Here is a 23,050-nt window from a genome sequence, read left to right as displayed (position 1 = left end):
ACGATTGTTTTGCCATGCTTCCAACTACCTTCAAAGCACTTCCTGCTCTGACAAAATTACCAGCTCATGGCTTTGCGGCCCTTCAGACGCCGCCGAATCAAAGTCAGGCGTCCCTTCCTGTCCTTGTTGCGGGCCAGGAATCCGGAGCGTCGCTTCTGGACTCGTCGAGATGGACGGAATGTGTTGCGCTTCACGCCGAGCGAAGCAGTTGCGGAGAAAGTACGGCTTTGCTGCGATTGTTGGGAGAGCAGCGAGGACACAGAGAGGGTGGTGGGTGTGGACGTGGACGTGGACGGGAGCCGGGAGAAAGTCTGGGGTTGTTGGGGTCGAACCGGCGCAGAGAGGAGAGCTGAAGAGAAGGGTCTGGAGGAGATCATGGCGGATGGAGTGGTAGTGGTAGTTGTCTTAGGTGTGAATTGGGAAATTCTGTCACAAAAGGACTTGTTGTCAGGGCTGGACTTGGGGAGTTTTATGCCGCGGAGGAGTTCATGCGTACCTGTTCACCACGGTTCGAGGAGTGGACGCAGGGGCCCGGAGGGTGGGCAGAGCCCTGCAGCGAAGACAGAACATGACGATAACCCTGAGTTTGTGAATGAATGGCTGACTCGGGCGTAGCTGGGGTTAAAGATGGACTGGTGGCACTTCGAGGTATCTCGCGGCGCGCGGTGACGGGAAGTTGGAAGAAAATTAAGCGCCGAACCGCAGGCGCGGATCGGCCTGCACGCCTTTCGACCGCAACGAAAACTAACCCATGGGGTATAGATTGAAAGTAGCTCGAGACATTTAGCTCTTGCTGAGTATATTGGCTTGAATTAAAAAAAAAATTTTTATTTTAAAAAAAAAAATAAAAATTTAATTCCCCCGTAGACTTATGCACCGCATATCCGACCGCTGGTAGATAGCATATGTTACCCAATCGGGACTAGCGCCCCGAAACTTTTTTGTTGCGATGCGCCGAACAACTTGCCATGATTTCCGCAAAGACCCTCTTTGGTCTCAAACTCCCATTCAAAATCCCAAATTACGGGCAAACACTCAGCCTGCCGCCACACAACCTTCCGAACCTGTTCGATCGGCCATTTTAGGCCAATAATCGCCCGGAATGGCTGCCCAAGTCCCCGTCTCTCTGCCTCCGACCACAGTGCAGAGCATCAAGTCAATCAGTCAATCCGCCGCGCACGATTTTCTGGCCGCCTACCTGGACCGCGCAGCTCAAGACCCAGCCCTGCAACCGAACGCCGGCATCAGCGAACATGGCCCCGTCTCCCGCTCGACTGCCGCGGCGCCGAACTTGATCCTCCACAACCTGAAGCGTGTGCAAGCCGGTCTGGCCGGCGAGGTTCTCGGACGTGATCTCACTGTCGCAAAGCAGAACCCTAATGAGGATTACCTGGATAATGCTGCTGGTGCGAACGAAAACGGGAACCAAGAGCAGGAGGAACAGAACGAAGACGATCTTGTTATGAAGGATGCTGAGTTCGATACTGAGGCTGAGGCCTTCGAGGCGCAGCAGGGGGGTCGGGATACCCTTGATAAGGAGGAGCGCAAGCGCAAGAAGAAGGAGAGACGGCAGGCGGAGAAGAAGGCCAAGAACAAGAAGGACGATGACTCGGATTGATTTTCTTGCTTGGGTGTGTTTGAGCTATGGGCGTTGTTGCATCGGTTCGGAGTTTTCTCTTCCTTTTTTTTCTTCGGCTTACTGGGTCTCTATGTTACTGGATATCCGTGCGCATTTGATGTTTAGACAAAAGTGTCTTCTTTGTTATATAGCTGTTATATAGCTGCCAAGATAGCCATCATATGATCTGATTGCGTCCATCTTCACAATCCAAAAGTCAAAGAAAACCCCACGACAGATCTTCTGCTCTTACTTCATAATCCCCCGGTCTATCATTTCTTACCTCGTTACCTCGCTAGCACCGGGGAATGATTTTATAACGTGAAAAAGAAAATAGAAATGATCACCCGGCCGTCAACCATTACAGCTCACGGTCAGCTGCCTTGACGGGCTTGTCGCTGTCTTCGGACTTGATGTTGGTAACCTTTCCACCCTTCCAGCCAAGAGCAGCAAGGCGCTCAGTCAGAATGGGATGTGAATAGTGGTAGCTGGCATACATCCAATCGGCATCCATGGTACTCAGATTCTGGATTTGCAGCTTGAGAAGAGAGGCAGCAAGTGCATCGGAAAATCCAAGGCCTTGAGCAAAGGTGTCTACAGGAGCGAAATTAGTATTATGGAACAGGGAAAGAATACTGCACAAATACATACCAGCTTCGAATTCAAACTTGCGGCTTAGGATGTTCATCAGCAGCTTGACAACGGCATCCATGGGAGCAAGAGCATCAGAGAACAGAAGGAATCCAACCATGATAGGCTTTTCCTTGATGAAACCGAAAGACTCGTACATGGACTTGTTGTTGATGAAGACGGAGAAGAGAGCGAAGATGTAGAACATGTGGAACTGAGCAATACCGAAGAGCTTCGTAGTATGGTTCAGCTTCCAGTGACCAAGTTCGTGGCCCAGAACGGCAACAACCTCTTGCGGCTCGCTCTTTTCCAGAAGGGTATCGTAAATGACGATGTGCTTCTTCCAGGGGAGACCGTAGAAGTAAGCGTTGGAGTGAGCACTGCGCTTACTACCGTCGATGACGTGCAGCTCAGAAAGCGGGAATTTCAACTTCTGAGCGAGTCTCTCGACGTTGCTCTTGATCTCACCAGGCTCCAGGGGAGACAGCTTGTTGAACAGCGGCAAAATAGCAATGGGGTAGATAGTGATCGCGAACACCTGGAGGAAGATACCAAAGAGCCAGAGATAGTAGAAGAACCCGTTGCCAGTAATCTGGATAATCTTGAGCACAGCACTGATTATGGGAGTTCCGAGAACAATCCCCAGCAGCTGGCCTTTTATCATATCCGTCACCCAGAGCTTAAGCGTCTGCTTGTTGAAACCGAACTTCTCTTCAAGCACGAATGTCTGGTAGTACGAGACGGGGAGAGTGAACACGGTGCTGAGGAGGTTGAAACCGAAGACAAACAGGAGCGTTTGCGAGATTTCGCCTTGGAATCGACTGGGGAAGTACTGCGCCAGCAACCTGCCGCTAATGCTCCAGATCGTGGGGAGAACATCGCCGTAGATAAAAGCCAGGTTTTGGAGTTGACCGTAGAGACCAGAAACGAGGCTGAAAACTGCCTTGTTGCGCCCGTATCGCTATTTCCGAAACCTTTGGTTAGCGAATTGTATGATCACACTTCAATCCGCAACAAATCATACCTGACTCTGATCGTAAACCTTCTGAGTAACCTCTCCCTCGAGAACTTTGGGAGTCTTAGTACGCTGGAGCACCTTGTATTGACGAAGAGTGAGGAGCCCTTCCAGAACGAACTGGCCCAGGGAGAAAGCCGCGAGGACGTTCTTCCATGGGAAGAGCGGACGGTCGAGAGTTCGCGCGAGTTGCTGGCAGAGGAATAAATGAGCAGGTGATCCAAGATAATATCGAATGGAGAAAGACGCGATCGCGAGTATCAGCACCAATAATCTTACCTCGAGAATCCACATGATTTAGACCGCGCGACGATTTGAAGTGGGTGTCGGGCCAAAGAAGCTGCGCGAGGTATTTAGGTGTTAACTAGTTACTAGTCCGATGGCCGCCTTAGTCAGATCAACAAAGTGAGCTCCGCCGCCCTCAGTCTAGGGCCCCGCCGATCACTCACATGCAGGAATGCCTCGCAGCTTTAATTTCGAATATTTTGAATCGGTGAGATTTCAAGAGTAAATTGAAGGACAATTTTCAAATGCAAATGCTGGAAATGCAGATAATTTTCATATACAACAACACTGCTCCCCTTCGCTACAATTTTGAACCAGAAGCCCTACATTTTATCTACACAGGGCTAAACCATGCAGACATCAAACTGAAGGAAAAAAGAAAATTGATAGTAAACCTCTTCAAAACAACTCCCTAGAACACTCAAAAGAGAAAGAAGAACATCTCTTCTTAATCACGTGAATCATATCCTAATAATTGCCGTCCTTTGCGTCTGCCGCCAGTACTACCTTTAGCCCCTACTACAGGGGGCCGTAGTTGTGCTCGAGGCGAACAATTGACCAAGGAGACAGAATAGGATTGCGGAAACCTCCACTCTATTCAACCAGGGGGAATCTGTAAATGTCATGCCATCACTTTTCCGACTCGTCGTGACCGTAAAACTTTTCTGCGATGCGAGAACCGCGGAGCGTGAGTCACGAGGATCGGTGGTTTGGAGCTTAGTTGCCGGATGAATTTGCTCCCAAGACAACGCGCTTCACTCCAAGCCATTTCCCTCGAAACTAGACGTGATGAAAGCTGCGCAGCTTTAGTTCTGCACAGGCTCGAGAGTCACACCGTGGACGATGTTGGCCCATCCAATCAGACGCCCTGAAATGAGCTAGTTAGCACCTGGTAGATAGTAAAAGAGCTTAGATGGGTGTAACTTACAGTGCTTGTCAATTCTGCGACTGATGGCAATCTTCTCGCCAACCTCAGTACAGGCGGGGCTGGTCAGACTGAGCTTAGCAGCATCGGCCTTGACACCCAGAACCTTGGCACCGGTGGCAGTTGAGCCAATGTTGACCATGAGGACTTCATTTTTAGCAAGCTTGGCGACCTTGGCCTGCTTGCCGTCGGCGGTCTTCACACCCAGCAGACGACGGAGCAGGAAGTAGTTGACTTCAATCTCAGTGTAGATAGCAGGGAGACGCGAACGGTGTCCCAGAACGAAACCAACCAGACGGTCAGCACGGCAAAGAGTGGGATCGATACGGGTACCGACACCAATAAGTCCACCGGGAATGGCGTAGTTGAGGTTGTTGTGCTCAGCGAAGAGAGACTCAATACGGCTGAAAATGGGGCGGCACTGGATTTTGCCGTTCTCATCCTTGGTAACCAGACCGGGGCGAATCTCGATCTCATCGTTGACTTTCAGAACACCGCTCAAGATGGAACCACCAGCAACACCACCCTTGAGCTCATCAATCTCGGCACCGGGCTTGTTAACATCGAATGAACGAATAACCATCATGTGAGGGGCCTGGTCGAAGGTTCGGACGGGGACAGGGATGGAGGTTGTGAGATATTCGTTCACAGCGTCGATGTTGTACTTGAGCTGGGCGGAAATGGGGATAACGGGAGAGCCATCGGCGACGGTACCGCGGATGAACTTGAGGATGGATTGGTAGTGCTGAAGGGCGTTGTCCTCCCGCATCAGATCGACCTTGTTCTGCAGAATAACGATGTGGTTGAGCTTCATAATCTCAATGGCGGCCAAATGCTCGGAGGTTTGAGGCTGAGGACAGGTTTCGTTTCCGGCAATGAGAAGCAGAGCAGCGTCCATGACGGCGGCACCCGAAAGCATAGTGCTCATCTATCCAACACGATTAGCTATGATCTTCAAATATCGAAGACAAGTAAGAAAACTCACGAGAATATCGTGGCCTAAAAAGTCAGTTAGCAACAATTCTCGGCATTTTCAAAAGGGCAACGGTTATAGTGCAAACATACCAGGGCAGTCAACGAAAGAAACATGGCGACTGGAAAGAAAAAGCTGATGTTAGTCGCAAAACTCGAATTCGGACAGATCGATACGTACAGCAGACGGTAACGGCCCTCGCATCCATCACGCTCACAAGGAGGATCGACCTCCTTATCACTGCTATAACTCTTGTAGCATGTCGGGCGAGGACAAGCAGGGTTGTCACACTTGTAGATCTTGGCGTTGGCGTAACCAAGCTTGATGGTGATGTTTCGCTCCAATTCGTTCTTGAATCGCACAGTCTGGACCCCGGAGATAGCTTTTACAACGGTACTCTTGCCTGTAAAGAGCGGTTCATATTAGCAAAAAGTCCTTGGCGCACTTTCCGAAATAGCGCATCATAGATGAGAAAAAAAATGTACCGTGAGCGACATGACCGATTGTGCCAATGTTGATTGTGGCTTGACGGGCAATGACTTCGGGTGTCAAGGGTGTCAGAGTTGACACATCCAGGGTGGCCGGGTCCGATTGCGGCGGTAGCTCAGGCCGTTGGGGTTGAGGCGCAGCATTGCTCTTCTTCATGGCCGACTTCTTGGGCTGGTCGAGAGGCTCCTGGTCGTCGAAGTCTTGGGCATCGTTGGCGTCGAGAACGGGCGAGCCGGGCTGGGACAGATCGTCCTCCGAAAAGTCTCCGTTGGCAGCCATATTGCAAAAAATTCGGGATCGCGTCAGCAACGGCGGCCTTTGTCAGTCTCGAAGTACGGGAGCGGAGGAGAGAGCGATGGGAGGTGAGGCGGAGGGTGGAGAGTCGAGCCGGACGAAATTTGCGGGCGATATGATAATGGAAGAATGGCTTGGTGGGGTTTTTGTGCAGTGGAGAGCGAGCGGGCGGTGTCTTGGTTGACCAGTTGACTCTCCAAAGCACTACAATAGCACCGACTGACAGACCCTCGATCTTAAACTAGGTTTTCTTTTATTTTACAAGCCTGTGTCGCTTTCTACTATGCTGCTTGGACTGCGCTGTGCTTCTGCGTTGGGCGCATGAGTCATTAGGCCCCGGGAAAATCGAAAATATTTGTCGGTGACCAGCCCGGGAAAGTCTTGCCACGGTGCTCGCGATCATCTACGGACTTGAAACATTAAGAGCTTAAAAAAGGGCATTGATACGTCTGAGTTGCTTTTGTCTCTTTCAGAGCCTCATTGATGGGTTTTTGATGATGTTTGGATAGAAGCTGGGTCGAATTGGAGCTATTACCGACTTCGCTTTCTTGCCACCTCAAAAGTTGCTCTGCCATGGTGCTTCTTGGATTCTGGTAATTCTATAGTATATTTAATTTTAATCCGATTATTTACCCAGTCACTTCCGCATACCGTTCAGGAGATATATCTCTCGGGCTATCTGGGTTCTGTGTGGTGGTTGTAATAGTAATAGGTGAGGGCCCCGTAGCTAATATACAGTGCCAGAATATATTTCTCTTATTGCAGTGTGATAGACCTGGACCCCCACGCGATGTGACCTTCATGCCTTGTAAATGACGGAAAATCCGGCAAAAGAATATGCGATACAAGACACTGGGAGAATCGAGCTTGAAACAATCTTGGAAACATTTGTAGACACTTTTCTTTTCATGTGTGGGAATACATGCTATCCTAACAATACAATGGGTATATGGTCCATGGACGGATTTACTCGTCGTCACTATCATCACTCTCCGACTCTTCTTTCCCCTCCTCTTCGCTATCATCATCGAGGTCAGATAGGGACGAGGAGTCCTCTGTTGGCAGCATGATGAAAGAGGCCAGACAAGTAATGCGGTTCCCGGTTTCATAAGTGCTCAGGAGGTTTCCGATCTGACGAGTAGCGTCCTTCGGCTTCTTGGGGTCCTTGGACTTCTTCTTGGGGGCAACAAGATCTTGCCCAACGATATTCCAAATCCGCACAACACCATCGCTGTTGCCGGTGACAACCACGAAACCGTCCCGGATCTCCTGGGCTTGCTCTTCCAGGCTCAATAACGCAAAGTCCTTGATACGTCCAGGGAAACCTGCCTGTTTCCCACCAACCTGAGCCACGGAGGTGGCATAGGGGATCTTTGACTCTTCATCCTCATCGGGTTCCTTGAGTTCGGTGGTGGAATAGAAGATGACGCGGCCATCTTCAGTCGACACAGCCAGCAAGTCATCGATCTGGTCTTTGCCTGCAGAACGAGGAACATATTTCATTTCATGCACCTTGCTTCGAGGCTCTGGGAGCACTCTGCACTTGGGTTCTGAATCCTATGATCAATGTTAGTGTTTTAGACTCAATCGCAAAGAAAATTCATAGGTGACTTACAACTCCAAATACGACGATACCCCATTCAAAGGCGACGGCAAACTCCTCTCCAGCAGGGTTCCAAGCGATGCGGCGTCCTTCTCCGCTGCTCCATTTCCCTTCTTTCACACTCTGCAGTATCTCCCGGTTGAAATTCAAGACACCGGCCTTCTTGCCCGTCACCAGATTCCACAGCCGCATACATTTCTCTCCCTTACCGACACTCAGCATCAGCTTCATGGACGGATGGACCGCAAAGTGGTTCACGCCCGATGGAGCAGCTCCCGGAGGCGCAGTGTCACCACTAGGGCGGCCTTGGACCTTAGGGCGTGGCGCCTTGATGGTCGAGACTACAGTCCAATCACGAGTTTTGGACACCGAAATGGTGTTGTCCTCTGCACCTGCCAGAAGCTTGCTGCGCGAAGGGAAGCTCAAGCCTGAAATGCTGGCCGAGTGGTGCAACAATGATCCCAACTCGCGATTCTTTGGGTTCTCAAGGATTTTGTTTCCGGCCAAAGTCGGCACCGTGGGATAATCGTCATTCACAGCGGGAGGAGCGGCTGATAGCGAGTAGAGATTGATGCGCTCATCGGTAGCACCACTGGCCATCATAACGGATTGGTTTTGTTCGGTGGTCTTGGGTAGAGGAGATAGTGCTAAGCACCGGATTGCGGAACCATGAGCCTCGAACAAGAAGCTGTCGAGGCATTGAATGGAGGTCGAAGAGTCCTTTTTGCTTTCATTCTTCGAACTCAAGGCAGATGCGGGGATGCCAGCCGTGAAACCATGCAACACGCGCTCGTAAGAACCAGTGACAACCTGGATAGTGAAAGCTGCATCTGGAGCTTGGGAGGCGGTGGATGCCGATTTGACAGTCTTAGAGGGGCTCTCGGCAGATTTGTCCGCCTTGGAAGCATCGTTTCTCTTGCGCTTAACCATGATAGCGAGTGGGTGAGGTACTGGCTGTTAGAACCAAAAATTTGCGGTGACCCGTAGCGATTTGATTTTCTAGCAGCTTATCGCTGATAGCGCCTGAGTTTGATACCTTAGTGCCTTAGAAATGTTGATGCCTGAATGCCTGAGGTATCGTTCCCTGCCGTAGCATTGAGCAAGATTACGTTACGCGTCGCCATCCTGGAGCACAAGCAGCCTTCCAGCAGATACTCGCGATATCGCCTTCAGACCCGCCCCAAGGCTCTGCCCAGTATTTATAGGAAGGAATAAATTAAAATAATAATTATTATTCTGGGCGGCTGTCCCCTCCGCTCGAGTGAAGACCCTAGGTAACTTACGGTATGTATGGTACACCCGGCTACGTACTCACTCGCCGGACTGGTCTCCAGTGGTGTACCCCTTCAAATCTCTCCCGCGCCCAGCCAGAAAAATCCCTTCCGCCGTGCTCACCATCGCTTCAGCACGACAACCAGATCTGAAACCATCATCAGCAATTTTTCTCGGTCTCTGAATGACCTGTGTCAATCGGCCCACATCTTTTCCGCGTTGAATCGGATGCTGTGCTCCCAAGTTAGACCTCATGCTCCGCGACGAGCTTCTCCGGTCTAAGAACGATGAGATCGCGTGAGTATTAATTCGAAATCAACCGTGTTTCGATCATTTCTAGTCGGTGTTTGATGGATTTGTCGCTAATAAGACACCAGAAACTGTTTGTTGTCGCGCAAGCGAAAACTGACCGAGTTGTATTATGCGACCGTGGGTTTCGAGGGCGCGACCGGCGACACTCTTTATCAGCAAAAAGAACGGGCGTTTCTCGACGCCAACGACCTCTCGAAGTGAGTCCCTTGTCCCAAAAACTCTCTGCCGCCTCACTTTGTCATGGCGAAACAATTTATTTAATTGAATTGCTTTTACTGACCCTTCGCTCAGAGGTCGTTACTTCGACGAAACCACCCTACCGTCCCCTACCCATACTCGTGCGCGTTCTCCAGGAAGAAAAGCTGTCGCGTCTACTGCAGTCAGCGACACAAATACACAACAAGCCACTGGAATCACACCGCCGCCGACAGCCGATGGCCACGTCCTTCCGATCCCGACCCAATCCAGCCCAAAGGGAGTCGCAGTCGTGACTCGGCCAGAGGCCACAACTACAGGCGTTGTATCGACCGTGAAGAGCGTCGCGGACGTCACGGAATCTTCTACATCAGCAACCACTTCGCAGGCGCCACGGGAGGCCAACTCCTTGACAGAGAGCGTGTCGTCTCGACCATCAGTTGTTAACTCGAAGGTGGGCGCATCTGCGCTGGAGACCCCTCTCAGCTCCCAGGATCACGATGGAGCAGAGATTACGGCCTCTTCCGGTGCAGCGAAACTTGCAGCGACAAGCGCGACTCCTTCCCTCGAAATTCCTCACAACACCCATGCGCGCAAGAAGCCCGATTCACGACCTTCTCTTACTCTAGGACCATCTCATTCCGACCAACCTCTTTCTCCCGTCTCCTCTGTCGACCCCTACTCGAATAACACCCCCGTCCCAGTCGCCGCCTCGCCGGATACTAGTCCTGGAGAAGAGGTGCCTGATGCTGGAAAGATTGGCCGTCCGAGCCCCAAGCATAACCGTACCATGTCTCGCGCAGGCCTGGTCCCGTCGACACCAGATGAACAGCTACGACTGGAGGAAGCTCAGTCGTTGCAGCAGAATACCGAATATAGTGTCAATGGCGCCGGTGGCCCTCTCACAAAGGAGGTGATTGAAGAACGCGTTGGCCCCGTGGCAGATAAGGACCAAATGGAAGTCGATCAGGATGCGACCTCCGAATCACGGCAGAACGCTTCCTATGGAGATGGAACAGCTTCCGCTGGTAGAGGACAATTGTCACCAACTGAGCGCCTACAGCAAGCAGCTCAGACCCTCGGCGATACTGCCGCCGAGGTATCATCCACCAAGAAGCCAGTCTCGATTCCGCCTACGCAGCCATCCCATTCCCAGCCAGAGCGCATGACAACACGCGTGTCCTCGGGGGCCATTCGCCACAAGTCTGTATCTGAGATTCTTGGAGAGGCTTCAAGAACCTTTGCGCACGACAAGCCCCATTCTACTGGTGAACATCAATCGCCCGATAGCGTTGCGCGGATGCGATTCAAAGACCGGAAAGATCGAGAAAAAGAGAGAACACGTGTTTCCACGGTGGTTTTCCCTAAACAGACTCCATCTCAGCAAGACAAGTCGGAATTGATGGATCTCATTCATTCGGAGTCTGGGGATGCGGTTGCCAAACTCAACGAGGAGAAGGACTATCTTTTCACTCTGTTCTTGAATCGAGCCTACGCCCCGCCGCGCGGCGCTCACTTGAATACCCTCCTTGCATCCGCTCACAAAACGTTGAGCACGTCAAACCATCTTCTTGAATATCAAGAACAAATGGATTGTCGATCTCTCCGTCGTATCTATGGCCTTCAGAATGCCAACCGATGGCCTTTGCGGCAGATGAAACGATCAATGGAACCCCCTCGACCAGGCACACATCTGGACGTCCTTCTGGATCACATGAAGTGGATGCGTACCGACTTCCGTGAGGAGCGCAAATGGAAGCTTGCAGCAGCCAAGAGCTGTGCGGATTGGTGCGCGGAGTATGTCAACAGTGATGATGAGCACCGAACTCGCTTACGCGTGAATGCGAAGATACCTACGCCCACATCAGCACCACAGGGTGCGTCCTCGAAAATGGGCGTGGCGTCTCCCTCGGAAGATACTGGGGATGAAATTTTGACCGTATCTCACGCAACCCCAGACCTGGTTCCGTCGGCCGAGGAGGATTCGGTTAGTGATGGGTTCAATGATGAGCCAAGGCACGACATTCGTGATACTGTCGCTCCCGCGGCCATATTTTCGTTGGGTTCCGACGAGTTCAATTTTTCACTTGAAATGAACCCAATTGCCGAGAAGCTATTAGATGAACTTCCACTCTACGAACCTCTCCGAATCTCTCCACAGACTCAACTGCCAGATTTCAAGCGACCACCGGACTCGGTTTGGAAAACAGACATCCTCCCTGTATCCAAGTTTGCTACGACAAAAATTACCTTCCACGACAATGAACATCCTCGCAAGCGGAGCCGATACGACTATTCCCAATATCGCTCCGACCCTGAGGTACGTCTCATGGACTTGCCACCGGAACAGGACAACGTTGCGCTCTTCCGGCCAGAAAACAAGCACATTCGTGATCGAATCCATCCTGGCCACTCTTTCCGACCGCCCACCGAACATCCCATGCCATCGGTTGGGTTCTTCGAGTCGCGGCAATCATCTCAATGGACAATGGCTGAGGATGACGAACTTCGCCGTCTAGTCAAGGAGTATTCCTACAACTGGTCCCTCATCTCGAAATGCTTGTCCTCCCCATCTCTCTTCACATCTGGGGCTGAAAGGCGGACTCCCTGGGAGTGCTTCGAACGCTGGGTTGGATTGGAAGGTCTTCCGGCGGATATGTCCAAGACCCAATATTTCCGAGCCTATCACCAGAGACTTGAAACGGCTCAGCGAACGGTTCTGGCTCAACAGCAGGCTGCTCAGCAACAGCAACAGCAGCAAGCCAATAATGGCCAAGCGCAACAGCCTATTCGCCGCCGGACAACCCAGCCTCTGCGCGTGGATCGGAGGCGGTCTTCCCGACATCTCGCACTGCTTGACGGTATGCGAAAGTTGGCCAAGAAGCGGGAAACAATGCTCCAAAAGCAGCAACACGCTTCCCATCTTGCTTCGCTAAGGAAGGCAAACGAGGCCAACCAGCCTAAGCCCCCTATCTCGTCTCCGGCAGAATTCAGCCGCCTGAAATACGACAGGGAGATGAAGATGCAAGAACGGCAAGAGCAATACAGGCAGCAGATGATCGCTCAACAAAGAGCAAGTCTCGCTGCTCAGCGTGCGGGTCAACTTCCCAATCAGCAGCAGTCGTCACAACAGGCACAGATGATGAACAATCAAGGCCGAGCTCCTAATAATATGCCACCCAACCCCGGAAATTCTGGCATCTCGAATGGCACGCCGAACGGCGTTTCCAATGGCATGGCACCGGGTGTTGGCGTTAACCAAGGCCGTGCGCAGCCTATGCAGGGTATGCCAAATGGGGGGACACCAGTCAATAATCAAATGCCGGCAAATGCTATGGCTATGAAGATGATGCCTCAGAATCAGATGCAACAGCCTGTTGGTGCGCGACCCGGAATGCCAATGCAGGCATCTCCAGATAATGCCCGGGTGATTCGAGAGGCGAATCGACTCCAAGAGCAACAGCGCCTTTTGCAGTCACGCCAACAGCAACAAGTTCCCCACCAGGCGGGCCAGAGTCAACAAGCGCAGCAGCAGTTCCACAACCAGCAATTTGGGCCGCAGGGGTCTCATTCTCCAAACCTGAATATGCCGAATGTGAATGGAACTCCGAACAATCCTGCGATGATGGCTGCCTTGCAAGCTCAAGGGGGAATGCAAAGCCCTTCGTTCCATGGAGGTACTCCGCAGGGAGTTTCGACTCCCTCGCCTCGGATGGGCCAGCCAAATCCTCTCTCAAGTGGCGTTGTTCCAACTATCAGCACCTTCCAAAGCCAAATTCAGCGCGCCAATCCGCATATGCCCGCTGAGCAGGTGAATAAACTGGCCACGGACAGACTCAACCAATACCAACAGCAACGCATGTCGCAACAAGCAGCCATGAATGCCGCTGCGGGTGGTATGAATAATGTTCAAAACAACTATCAGGTTCCCCACGATGGCAATTTCCAAACACCTCAGCAGCCCGGCGTGCCCAACAACAACTCTGCTATGCAAGTTCCTCAGAACCAGGGGTTCTCACCGATGATGCGAGTTCCCCAGGCCAACCAACAAAACCGTGTCAACGTCACGAGCTCCCCGGCGATGAACGGTGCTGTTCCCCAGACTAGTCGCAGTGCAACACCTCAAACTCAGCGCAGCGGCAGCGCCCAGGCCGGAGCGGTGCAGGGTTCTAGCAAGAGTCCTCACCCTCCAGCCGCTCAACCTACGAGCAGCTAAGGGATATTCCAACCATCCCTAGTTTTGCTCACCTACCCATACACTATCTACCTCTTCTTCGACTGTACATATTTCGACTCTTCCCGTCGTACCTTGGTTTATTGCCTCTGTTTTTTTGCGCTTTTTTTGGGGTCGGTCTTTTTGCGCTGGTGGACCTGGATGGTGGCGCATTTGATTTACTTTTACCCTCTGTCCTCTCCTGATGCCCTTACACACTCGATTCCTTTCTCGCACGCGTTCTTTCCTTGCCTCTTTCACGTCTGAACCTTTATTGTGTTCATTAATTCAATGGACTAGATAGAGCGCTGGCTCCTATGTTACCAGCGCTGCAATTGGGGGCATGGACTTGTAATAGTATCCATGGGATTGCGAAAACACTAGTCTGGGTGGTTTAAAATCCCAGGAATTGACGAACATGAATTGTATGATTAGTTTCAATCTTTTCCATCTGCTAGTATATTCTCGTACACCGTAAATGCATCGCTGGAGCTTAAGGTATCACATTCAGGAAAGCTTTGATAATAATGGTGATGGAAATGCAACATGTCCCAAGAACACGATGGAGTGTTTCGCAACGTGAGGTGAAAGGTCGACTGGGGAAGAGCGAAGTTTAATGAGAGTGGGTATTGATTTATTTTGATAGATTAAAAGCCTGTGGAAAGTCTAAGGGGTCAGTAAATAAACATTACAAGCAAATTATCGAAAGGCTACAGCCACAACAAGCATGTACTACCCTTCGTCCCGCCAAGGTCCCGCGGCTAGAGCGCGCTTAGTGTAGTTCCGCTTTCGCCACCGCCTACCCTCGAGCTCTTGTATCAAATCTACGATCCAGACGTCTCTTGCGTTATCTCTGCTCTCAATACATCCCATTTGCAGCCATGCCGTCATCGTCGCAGCCCCCGGGTGACCGCAACGGCGGCATCTCGAAACCCTTCTCCCTTTCTTCCAACTCAAAAGAGCCACCCGTGAAGAAAACTGCCTTCAGCTTCCAATCCAGTCGCAGTCGCCCCGACTTAGCACTCAAATCCGGTTCTCTTCCTCGCCGTCCGCACCAGCTGGGTCACGATGACTCCTCCGATGAAGATGAAGCAGAGCCAGTTCACGAGGAAGTCTCCGGCTTCGACACACACACCGGCGGCGCCATTACAACGGATGGACAGGCCGTCAACACCGGGAAGACGCCACTAGTGATCCCAGTCACGAGCAAAAACAACTGGCGCGATCGGCCTGGAGTCAACGTGAGGAAGAGCACGAACCTCCTCCCTCGCGAAGTTCAGGCTATGCAGGGGGCGCAAAAAAATGGACAGGCCCCGCCAGGAAACGAGGTCGAAACCAAGGGACCGAGTATGGCATACGGCCTAAGTTTTGCTCAGAAGGCTGCAGAAGATGAGAAGAAAGGCGATACTGGTGGCGAAGACCAACCCATGGCGGATGCGAAACCGGCCGAGGACAGTAAGTCTCTCACAGACGACCAGCTCGCTTTACGGGCTTTAATCCAAGAGAGTACGGGCGAGGCGCAACGGAGAACCGACCTTGTTATTGAATCGTCAAAGGGAAAGAACGAAGATGGAACGCCTGCGCATTACGACGAAGCAGCTTCCTTCAAGACGGATGTGGGTTCTCGACCCGAATCAGCTACTCTGGATCAATACAACGCCATCCCTGTCGAGGAATTTGGTGCTGCGCTTCTTCGAGGAATGGGTTGGAAGGATGGCCAATCTATCGGGCGCGGGAAATATGGTTCTTCCTCAAATGCGAAAAAGTCCAATGAGCCTCAAGTTCCAGCCCCTCGCCCTGGATTCCTGGGAATCGGAGCTAAGGACTCTGGAAAGGGCGCAGAAGTTGAGTTTGGCGCATGGGGAAAGTCAGCCATGCGCAAGGCGTCAAGGAAGCAAGGCGAAGAAAACGCAAGCGGTAATACAGAAGGTCTCTACATGCCCGTTATGGTGCGCAACAAAAATACCGGAGAGTACATTACCGAGGAAGAGCTCGCAGAGCTGAAGAAGAAGGGCTCCAAACCACAGCCTCCAGAAGACGACTGGCGCGACAGACGAGATCGCAACTTGGAGAAGAGCGGGCGTGGTAGAGACCGTGACCGGGACTACCGCAGACGAGACTACGACGATGAGCGCTCTGATCGGAGGAATGGGTCTTCGCGTCGTGATCGCTCTCGTTCTGCTGGTCGCCATTCTTCTCGACGATCTAGATACGACGATGACGACCGCCGGAGGGACGACCAGCCTTCGCGCGACTCGGATCGCGATCATCGACGAGCCCGTGATGACGATAGGGACTACTACAAAAGAGACCGGGACTATGACAGGGAACGACACCGATCTCGCCATCACAGAGATGATGGTTACAGTAGTCGCTCGTCTCATTCATCACGACACGATCGTGACCGTGACCGTGACCGTAATTCTCACCGGCGTCGGCGAGAGGATTAGGCAATTTTATGGCCGACTTCGAAAGACTTTGTACATTACGAACTACAACCTGACTACAAGATTGCCACTGGATGATCATATAGGCCCAGTACCCAGCTAAAAATTAAGATACCCTTTCTCGGACACGAGATTTGTGTGCCGGGACTCTCTATACATTTCCTTTTTTTTTCGAAATATCACATATAGAATAAATTGAACAACTGAATTTAAAAGGTGAGAAAGTAGATGCTTTTATTCGATCCCACTCCCATGGTACTCCCAAAAGCAAAAGCGCCATGAATATACACAGAATATAAGGCTTGCTTGTCTAAGCCTCCATCATGATAACATCCTTCTCTCCCTCCCCATCCGCGCCGTTCTGATCAAGACTCATCAGCCCACCAAGACCAACTCCGCCATCCATCTCCCCAAGAACCCACTCAACGAGGTAGCTGTCGTCGGTCAGCTCCTCGACGCGTTTGTAGTGTCTCTCGGTATATGTGGCCAAAGCCTGCAAGATATCCTTGAGACCTGCCGCCGCACGGCCATTCTTGCCGCGGACGGATTGTGTAGCGAGTTCGACAAAGGTTGAGGCAGGGTATGATCGGAATAAAGCGTAGAGGATGCGCTGTGAGACGAGAGAAGTACGAGCGTTGGTGTTCCAATCACGTAGACGAAGCAGCAAGGTCCGGAGGTTTGTAGCATCCAAGGATTGAAGCACCTCGTCGATGGACGGGTTACCGGTCAAGCTATCAGCTGCACATTGACGCTCCTCCTCTGGGCGAGCGGGGTCATCTGCTGCATCAATGGCGGTTGTAAACAGAGACAGCAAACGACCAGGGTGGTTGAGTTGAAGAGCCAGAGTAATGGCTTCACGGTACGCTCCAGCACGGATGTAGTTCTGAAGTTGTTGGTCTTGCTCAACACGCTCGGAGTTGGCGTTGACGGCAGCAGTGTAGGTGGCAGAGGTTGTGTCAGTCCAACAGGTCACTGTGGCATCCGCGGAGCCAGAGACAAGAGCATAGGGGGTCGTGTTGAGTTTCGAGGAAGTGGGTTTGGCATCGGAGCGGAAGCCAGAAGGATAAGGGGAGGCAAGGGCCCACACTCTGTCCGTATGGTTGTCGATGGTGCATTCTACCTCTCCTGTCCACACGTTCCACAGCTTGACGAGCCCATCGGCGCCTGCTGATGCTACCAGGGGCCTTGTCTGAACATTTTGCTTGCTAGCTGCTGCCTCCTCATCCTCGTCATCTTCGCTGTTCTGCTTGGAGACTTGAGGAGGGGGAAGCCAGATGACCTTCAAGACCGAGTTTGAGTGAGACTCCAATGTGAGCAAGCAGCTGTAATCGACCAAGTTCCAAATCTTGACAGTCTTGTCACCACTGCCCGTTGCAATGACACCTTTGTTGGTGCTAGTGCCGGCTTCAGTGTTGATCACTGGTGTGTTCTTCGGGCAGAACCGCACTCCCCACACACCACGCTTGTGTCCACGGAGGATTCCAATTGCTGATCCTTCCTCGGCATCGAAGATCTTGACGGTGCGGTCCTGAGAGGCCGAGGCAAAAAGGGTAGATGTGGAGTCGATATCAATGGAGTTGATATCCTTCTCGTGGGCCTTTCTTGTATACACAGCCTTCGGTGTGTGAGGCTTATCATCATTGAGCGGGCCCAACTTGCCAAGATCCCATCTCTTGATAGTCTTATCCTGCGAGCCAGTAACAAGGAAAGCCGGCGGGTGGTTGGCAGGGTCATTGTATGCAGAGCTACCAACCGGTGGTGGAGAGCGCGGGAATGCAATGGCACCGAGTGATTCGGCGTGACCGGTGAGAGTCGCGAAGCACGAATATGACGAGTTCTTGGGATCGAGGCGGAAAAGTCTTGCTGTGTTGTCTTTACCGGCAGTAACAAGCCAATGTCCAGACCAGTCCACATCCATTGCGATAATAATATCTTCGTGTCCGTCCAGATAAGCAACGTCAGCGCCAAAGAAGTCATCACCATGGGCTGAAGGTCGATCCTCGGACGGCGCAACAGAGACAATGCGGATGCTTTCAGTGTTCGTAGCCAGAGCAAGCATTGACCGATCGGGGCCGACAAAGGCACAGTCAATAATCTCGTCGTCATTGCCAGAGATACGTCGAGTGATCGTCAATGGTTTCAGAGTAAATCCTGGCTTGTAGTCCATCAAAGTCTCCAGGGAATGGATGCGGATTGTCTGATCAGCGTGTACAGTCATCGCGAAAGGCAAGCCCGGCGAGTACTGAATAGCAATGATCGTCTCGAAATCCTCACCACCCTCTTGCTCTTGAGTGATCTCACTGCCGCGGTTGATATCAAAAGCCCTGAGCTTTCCGTGCTCACCACCTATAACGCAAATGCCGCTGTCCGCGACGAACGAAGCAGCCTCGACAGATTCTAAAACAGGAATGATTCGGCGTTGTTTGTATGTGCGAGCATCGTAAATGATGACAGTCTTGTCGCGCGAGGCCGAGAGCAAGGCATTTTCTGTAGCAGAGAATGACAAGCTTCTGACAAGCGAGACGTGCGAATCGAGCGAAGCAACTGCTTTTTTCTTGTGCAGGTCAAAGACACGGACCCGACCCTCTTCGCTACCAGAAGCCAGCCGGAAACCAACTGTCGGATCGGCATCTTCCATATCCTCGTCATCATCTCTTGGCGCCTTTTTCTTGGACTTCTTAGTGGACGACTTGTCGTTGTCCGCGGCCGAGACCTCGAAGAAGCAGAGGGCCGAGATCACACCACGGTCGTTGAAGGTGTGCGTCACAAATCCACCCCGAATGTCGTGGACTTTGATAGACCCATCAGCAGCACCAGTAGCCAGCAAAGTCCCGGTATGGTCAATTGCAGTTGTCACGACTGGCGAAGTGTGGGGCTTGAGGGTGCGGATGGGTTTGGCCTCGATGACTTGGGTGCTTTTGTCGTCGAAGTCGAAGGGAGAAAGTTCGTAAATGCGCATTGTCATCGAGCGAGAGCAGACAACTGCATGCGACGCAGAAGGCGTAACTAAGGAATCGTAAGCATCTCAGAAGCCTTCAATAGGATCGGTTTGAACTAGACATACTCGCTAAACTGGTGATGATTTCGCCATCCTATGCAGAATCAATTGTCAGCATTGCGCGATCCCATCTGCACCAGAGGATGTAACTCACTCCCTCCAAACTGGCGAGCTGGTCTCCAGTCTCCAAATCGACGATGTTCGCATCTTCACTAACACAGCTGAGCAAAATGCGCCCACTGGAATCAAGAGCTGTGCTGCCCCCGGTATAAATAGGCCGAAGGGTCTTGGTGGCCTCGAAAGTCGTTTTAACAATTGCTTTCGACATGATGCGTATCACAGCCCGGCCCTTGCACGCCGTGTGCCCGCTTTGAAGGTCGCGGATGCGAAAAGCTCGGGCGACTTTTTTCGAATTTGTGCTGTTTGCACCTCCGATAAGATAGTGGATCCTTCGCCAGGCACGTGGTCTCCCCTTCTCCAGCAACCACCCGAAGGCAACTCATTCGCAGCCAGTCTACTTGAGCTGTCGATACATCCTTCAAGTTCTCTTCACCCCAGAACGTGACCGCCGACTCACGCTTCGTACGACTTATGAGGAAATGACCGTTTCGCTGGTCTGATCGCCATGGGTCGACAGGCTTATCTGACCCGGCTCGCTTTGGTAAGCTCCGCCTCCTCGCGCTTTCCCTCGCTTTGATCAACAGGTGTTATTTAGATGTTTTCTTGAGGTGAGTGGGACCTTCTTACGGTGTTGTGCTTTATAGCATGCCATTTGATGGTCTCTCGACGTCCATGGAACATCTAAACACCATATTTTTGTCATACACCTGGACCTCATTATACTTGTCTTTCTCTATCTTTTGATTGAAATCGTTTTATGTATGCATCACTACTAACTGATTTAAAGGGCCGATCACCTTATGAACCACCTGAGACTGCTACGGTTGACCCGTCCAATCCGGTCCGAAGAGTCTCACATATCCACGCCGACAATTACATGCAGCAGTATGATGCCCGAGGCCATCCAGTCAATCCGGAATCGAAGGCTCTCGGCCGCGACCTGCGAAGGGCCAAGAATGATATCCTCTCGACGATGGGGATCGTCGTTAGCGGCGAAGACCGCAACGCCAGCTCTGCCAATGAAGAAGAGCGGATCAACCAGATTACAGCTGAGAACGATTTCGGCCTAGTGATCACGACTCTTGACCAGCTATTTGTCTTTTTTGGGACATGGTGGACCTCATCTCTTACCGGAAGAATCCTGGTAAATTCGCTCGTTGACCTCGGAATCACCTCTGCCTTAGTACTAATTTATGACGCCTTGTTTAGACGTTTAGACACTATACCCATGCTGCATTACTCGATGTCATTCGCTCAGAACGTGGATCAACCGGGATTCTAGGTTTCTACTTCGCAGGCATTCCGGCATGGGCAGTGTCCAGTGGACTGGCCATTGCTCGTGACAATCCCTTGAAGCGCGTTTGGTTTGCGATCAAAGACTATGCTGTGAGTCTTTCGGGCAATGGTGGACTTTCACTAGCAATTCGGGCTTTTTCCTTGTTGGGATACTCAGTGTAAGTCATTTCTGTCTTTATCAAATAACCCTTGTGTTTTAACATTTCTTTTCAGGGCAAGGAGCTCAATCCTGGTTCTATCTGTGGAGGCCTACATGTACTCAGTCCTCCAGTCACTGTCCATCGTACCTGCCAGCTCCATTCCAGGAATTCGACTCTTAATTCCTTTTGGCGAGAATTCCCTGATCCAAATGCCTCCTCTCCCGACCCACCTCTCTGCGCCTGCCATCGGAGGATTTTTGATGCGCCTGTTGGCTTCGCCGGGTGTACTAACATTTCTCTATGCCTTTTATCTGCGACCGGAAATGGAGGAACGTATCTACCGGTTGGCCCGTCGCCAGCTACCAAAGCCAGTTATTGCAGATGAACTGTCTATTCGGGTTGCCTTCGAAGAGAACCTTGTCGAGTGGGTGGTCCCAAGCCTGGGACGCAGAGCAGAGGAAGAATCCCGCCGCGCCAAACTCACATTCTTCGAGGATATTCAATGTGAGCTTGCTGCTTTCCGGGACTGGGTACTATCTTCCTTCGGTCTGCTCTCCAGAGATACGTCGAATCAGCAGATCACCGGAGCCTCAAACCAGGAAAGAATTGAAACCCTCAGGCATTCAATTGAGTCGCTTCAGCACGAACTCGATGAGGTCCAGTTTCGAAACGATCTTGCACAAGATCGGCCATTAACCCCCTTTTCAGAGCCCGTTCCACCAAACAGAACCACTGTGCGCAGAAACACTACTGAGTATGGACGACCAGGATTTCTGGCTCGTGCTGGGAGGGTTAGAATTGACGATGAAGGCACGGTTTATAGCATGCCTCCTCAGGTGCTGACAAATGAAAATCGCATGTCTCAGTCACCCGGAGAGATGAGCAATGATTTCTTTTCTGAAATGGCAACTCTTGGGCGGACAAGTGCGCCATCGCAGTCGACTGTCTCTGTAACTCTAAGCCAACAGAGCAATGCGCACCAATTCGAGGACGTCATGCAAGACCGACAAAACTCTCGCTCAAACACATTGTTCTCTCGTCCATCATCTCCGGAAACATCACCACCGACTTCGCCTCGTGTCAGAGCCTCATTGATCCATCAGAGCTCCGACATCATCACCATGCAATTAGAATTGCTAGGAAACCGGAATCGAGCTGCGCAAAATCAGCCATCCGTCTCGAGTCCTCATCTTCCAAGATTTGGCTATAACGGTAACGGTACTACTTCGACTGCCGTTGATCGCAGATCCATAGCGGATTTCCTCGAGGCTCTGATTCTAAGCCAAGCTCAGCATCAAGCCACACAATCACATGTGCGAGATGAGCAGGATGGCCCCAGTACCGCAAACGAAGCAGACCACACAACAGGTCAATCCGCGCCTCTTGAGAGCCATCCACAGGGCTCCGTGGCGGATAGTTCGGCTCCAAATAGAGACTTGGCTACCCCTATCACGGACGAGAACATGGGTCCTGCTGTCCCAAACATCCTACCGGATGGTGTCGAAGAGCCGAACGACGAGGGAGTCGGTGGTCCGCACGGAACAGCTGCTGCTCTTCAAGATCCTTCATCAGAAGTCTTTGATCACCCAGACGAGCCTATTGCACGTGTCCAGGTACCCTCTACGTACCCATCTTCCAACGCGCACCGAGTGACCCTACTCTCTGCCCACCCGGTGGATTCTCTCGCCTCTCATCTTGCTGCGATCCTGAGTACCATCATACTTTCTCCGTTGGAAGCGCTGTGCCATCGTTCCTTGGCACATTCTTATCTTGCTATACATTCGTCTTCCACAGCGGAGCTCTCGGATCTCCATCCCGTCGGTCTTTGGTTTGGCGGGAGCTCTTGGAATGACATCGCTGCCTATACCGGAAGGGTGATACTCATGAGAGGAATGCAAGCCGCCTTGAGGGCCGGTGTTTGGGGGTTCTTGGTTGGTTCGACTATGAGAATTGGAAGGAAATTTTGTGGATGGGGAACGCTTTGAACTCATCTCATTTGCATCGGTGGGCACCGATCGAGTTTTCGAATTCCTATGATATCCATAACCTATGGTATCAGTATCTCATGACCGTTACGATTGGCAACATCAAGTTCTTGCTACAACAACTTTAGCGTAAATTCGTCATATTTGCTATTGTTACACAACACTAGACTGGCCGAGAAAACTGGCGAGATATTACAGCGCGCCATCAAGTAGACCAGAAGAAAATCTCCAACGAACATG

At 51.7% G+C, this 23,050-nt stretch overlaps 9 protein-coding genes across 9 annotated transcripts; 4 read left to right on the top strand and 5 right to left on the bottom strand.

The window, feature by feature from the left end:
* Nucleotides 1–56: 56 nt before the first annotated feature.
* Nucleotides 57–377, bottom strand: N7532_000370 (mitochondrial 54S ribosomal protein bL34m; the record flags this gene model as incomplete). Its single annotated transcript, XM_056612874.1, has 1 exon — nucleotides 57–377. The coding sequence occupies one exon, from the start codon at nucleotides 375–377 to the stop codon at nucleotides 57–59; it is 321 nt and encodes a 106-aa protein (XP_056480098.1).
* A 725-nt stretch (nucleotides 378–1,102) lies between these two features.
* Nucleotides 1,103–1,618, top strand: N7532_000369 (uncharacterized protein; the record flags this gene model as incomplete). The annotated part of the gene is made up of 1 exon (XM_056612873.1): nucleotides 1,103–1,618. The coding sequence occupies one exon, from the start codon at nucleotides 1,103–1,105 to the stop codon at nucleotides 1,616–1,618; it is 516 nt and encodes a 171-aa protein (XP_056480097.1).
* Nucleotides 1,619–1,979: 361 nt separating this feature from the next.
* Nucleotides 1,980–3,557, bottom strand: N7532_000368 (zinc metalloprotease; the record flags this gene model as incomplete). Its single annotated transcript, XM_056612872.1, has 4 exons — nucleotides 1,980–2,212; nucleotides 2,270–3,209; nucleotides 3,273–3,455; nucleotides 3,543–3,557. The coding sequence occupies 4 exons, from the start codon at nucleotides 3,555–3,557 to the stop codon at nucleotides 1,980–1,982; spliced, it is 1,371 nt and encodes a 456-aa protein (XP_056480096.1).
* A 797-nt stretch (nucleotides 3,558–4,354) lies between these two features.
* N7532_000367 (translation initiation factor eIF2 subunit gamma) lies at nucleotides 4,355–6,214 on the bottom strand (the record flags this gene model as incomplete). The annotated part of the gene is made up of 6 exons (XM_056612871.1): nucleotides 4,355–4,416; nucleotides 4,477–5,401; nucleotides 5,459–5,472; nucleotides 5,539–5,567; nucleotides 5,627–5,849; nucleotides 5,932–6,214. The coding sequence occupies 6 exons, from the start codon at nucleotides 6,212–6,214 to the stop codon at nucleotides 4,355–4,357; spliced, it is 1,536 nt and encodes a 511-aa protein (XP_056480095.1).
* Nucleotides 6,215–7,195: 981 nt separating this feature from the next.
* N7532_000366 (putative 60S ribosome biogenesis protein Mak11) lies at nucleotides 7,196–8,762 on the bottom strand (the record flags this gene model as incomplete). The annotated part of the gene is made up of 2 exons (XM_056612870.1): nucleotides 7,196–7,786; nucleotides 7,845–8,762. 2 exons carry the CDS (start codon nucleotides 8,760–8,762, stop codon nucleotides 7,196–7,198), a joined length of 1,509 nt encoding a protein of 502 aa, XP_056480094.1.
* A 595-nt stretch (nucleotides 8,763–9,357) lies between these two features.
* On the top strand, nucleotides 9,358–13,827 carry eaf1 (MYB and HSA domain protein; the record flags this gene model as incomplete). The annotated part of the gene is made up of 3 exons (XM_056612869.1): nucleotides 9,358–9,401; nucleotides 9,482–9,613; nucleotides 9,708–13,827. The coding sequence occupies 3 exons, from the start codon at nucleotides 9,358–9,360 to the stop codon at nucleotides 13,825–13,827; spliced, it is 4,296 nt and encodes a 1,431-aa protein (XP_056480093.1).
* An 878-nt stretch (nucleotides 13,828–14,705) lies between these two features.
* Nucleotides 14,706–16,274, top strand: spp2 (spliceosome ATPase-activating subunit SPP2; the record flags this gene model as incomplete). The annotated part of the gene is made up of 1 exon (XM_056612868.1): nucleotides 14,706–16,274. One exon carries the CDS (start codon nucleotides 14,706–14,708, stop codon nucleotides 16,272–16,274), a length of 1,569 nt encoding a protein of 522 aa, XP_056480092.1.
* Nucleotides 16,275–16,581: 307 nt separating this feature from the next.
* On the bottom strand, nucleotides 16,582–19,597 carry N7532_000363 (U3 snoRNA-associated protein UTP13; the record flags this gene model as incomplete). Its single annotated transcript, XM_056612867.1, has 3 exons — nucleotides 16,582–19,277; nucleotides 19,336–19,363; nucleotides 19,424–19,597. 3 exons carry the CDS (start codon nucleotides 19,595–19,597, stop codon nucleotides 16,582–16,584), a joined length of 2,898 nt encoding a protein of 965 aa, XP_056480091.1.
* A 297-nt stretch (nucleotides 19,598–19,894) lies between these two features.
* Nucleotides 19,895–22,810, top strand: N7532_000362 (uncharacterized protein; the record flags this gene model as incomplete). Its single annotated transcript, XM_056612866.1, has 4 exons — nucleotides 19,895–19,930; nucleotides 20,177–20,533; nucleotides 20,599–20,843; nucleotides 20,899–22,810. The coding sequence occupies 4 exons, from the start codon at nucleotides 19,895–19,897 to the stop codon at nucleotides 22,808–22,810; spliced, it is 2,550 nt and encodes an 849-aa protein (XP_056480090.1).
* Nucleotides 22,811–23,050: the final 240 nt, after the last annotated feature.

This window comes from Penicillium argentinense, assembly GCF_028826775.1.
Source record: "Penicillium argentinense strain IBT 30761 chromosome Unknown utg000001l_segment0_segment0, whole genome shotgun sequence".
Lineage (NCBI taxonomy): Eukaryota > Fungi > Ascomycota > Eurotiomycetes > Eurotiales > Aspergillaceae > Penicillium > Penicillium argentinense.
Note: the sequence above shows the minus strand (reverse complement) of the source record. Positions and strands in the feature narration are given on the sequence as shown.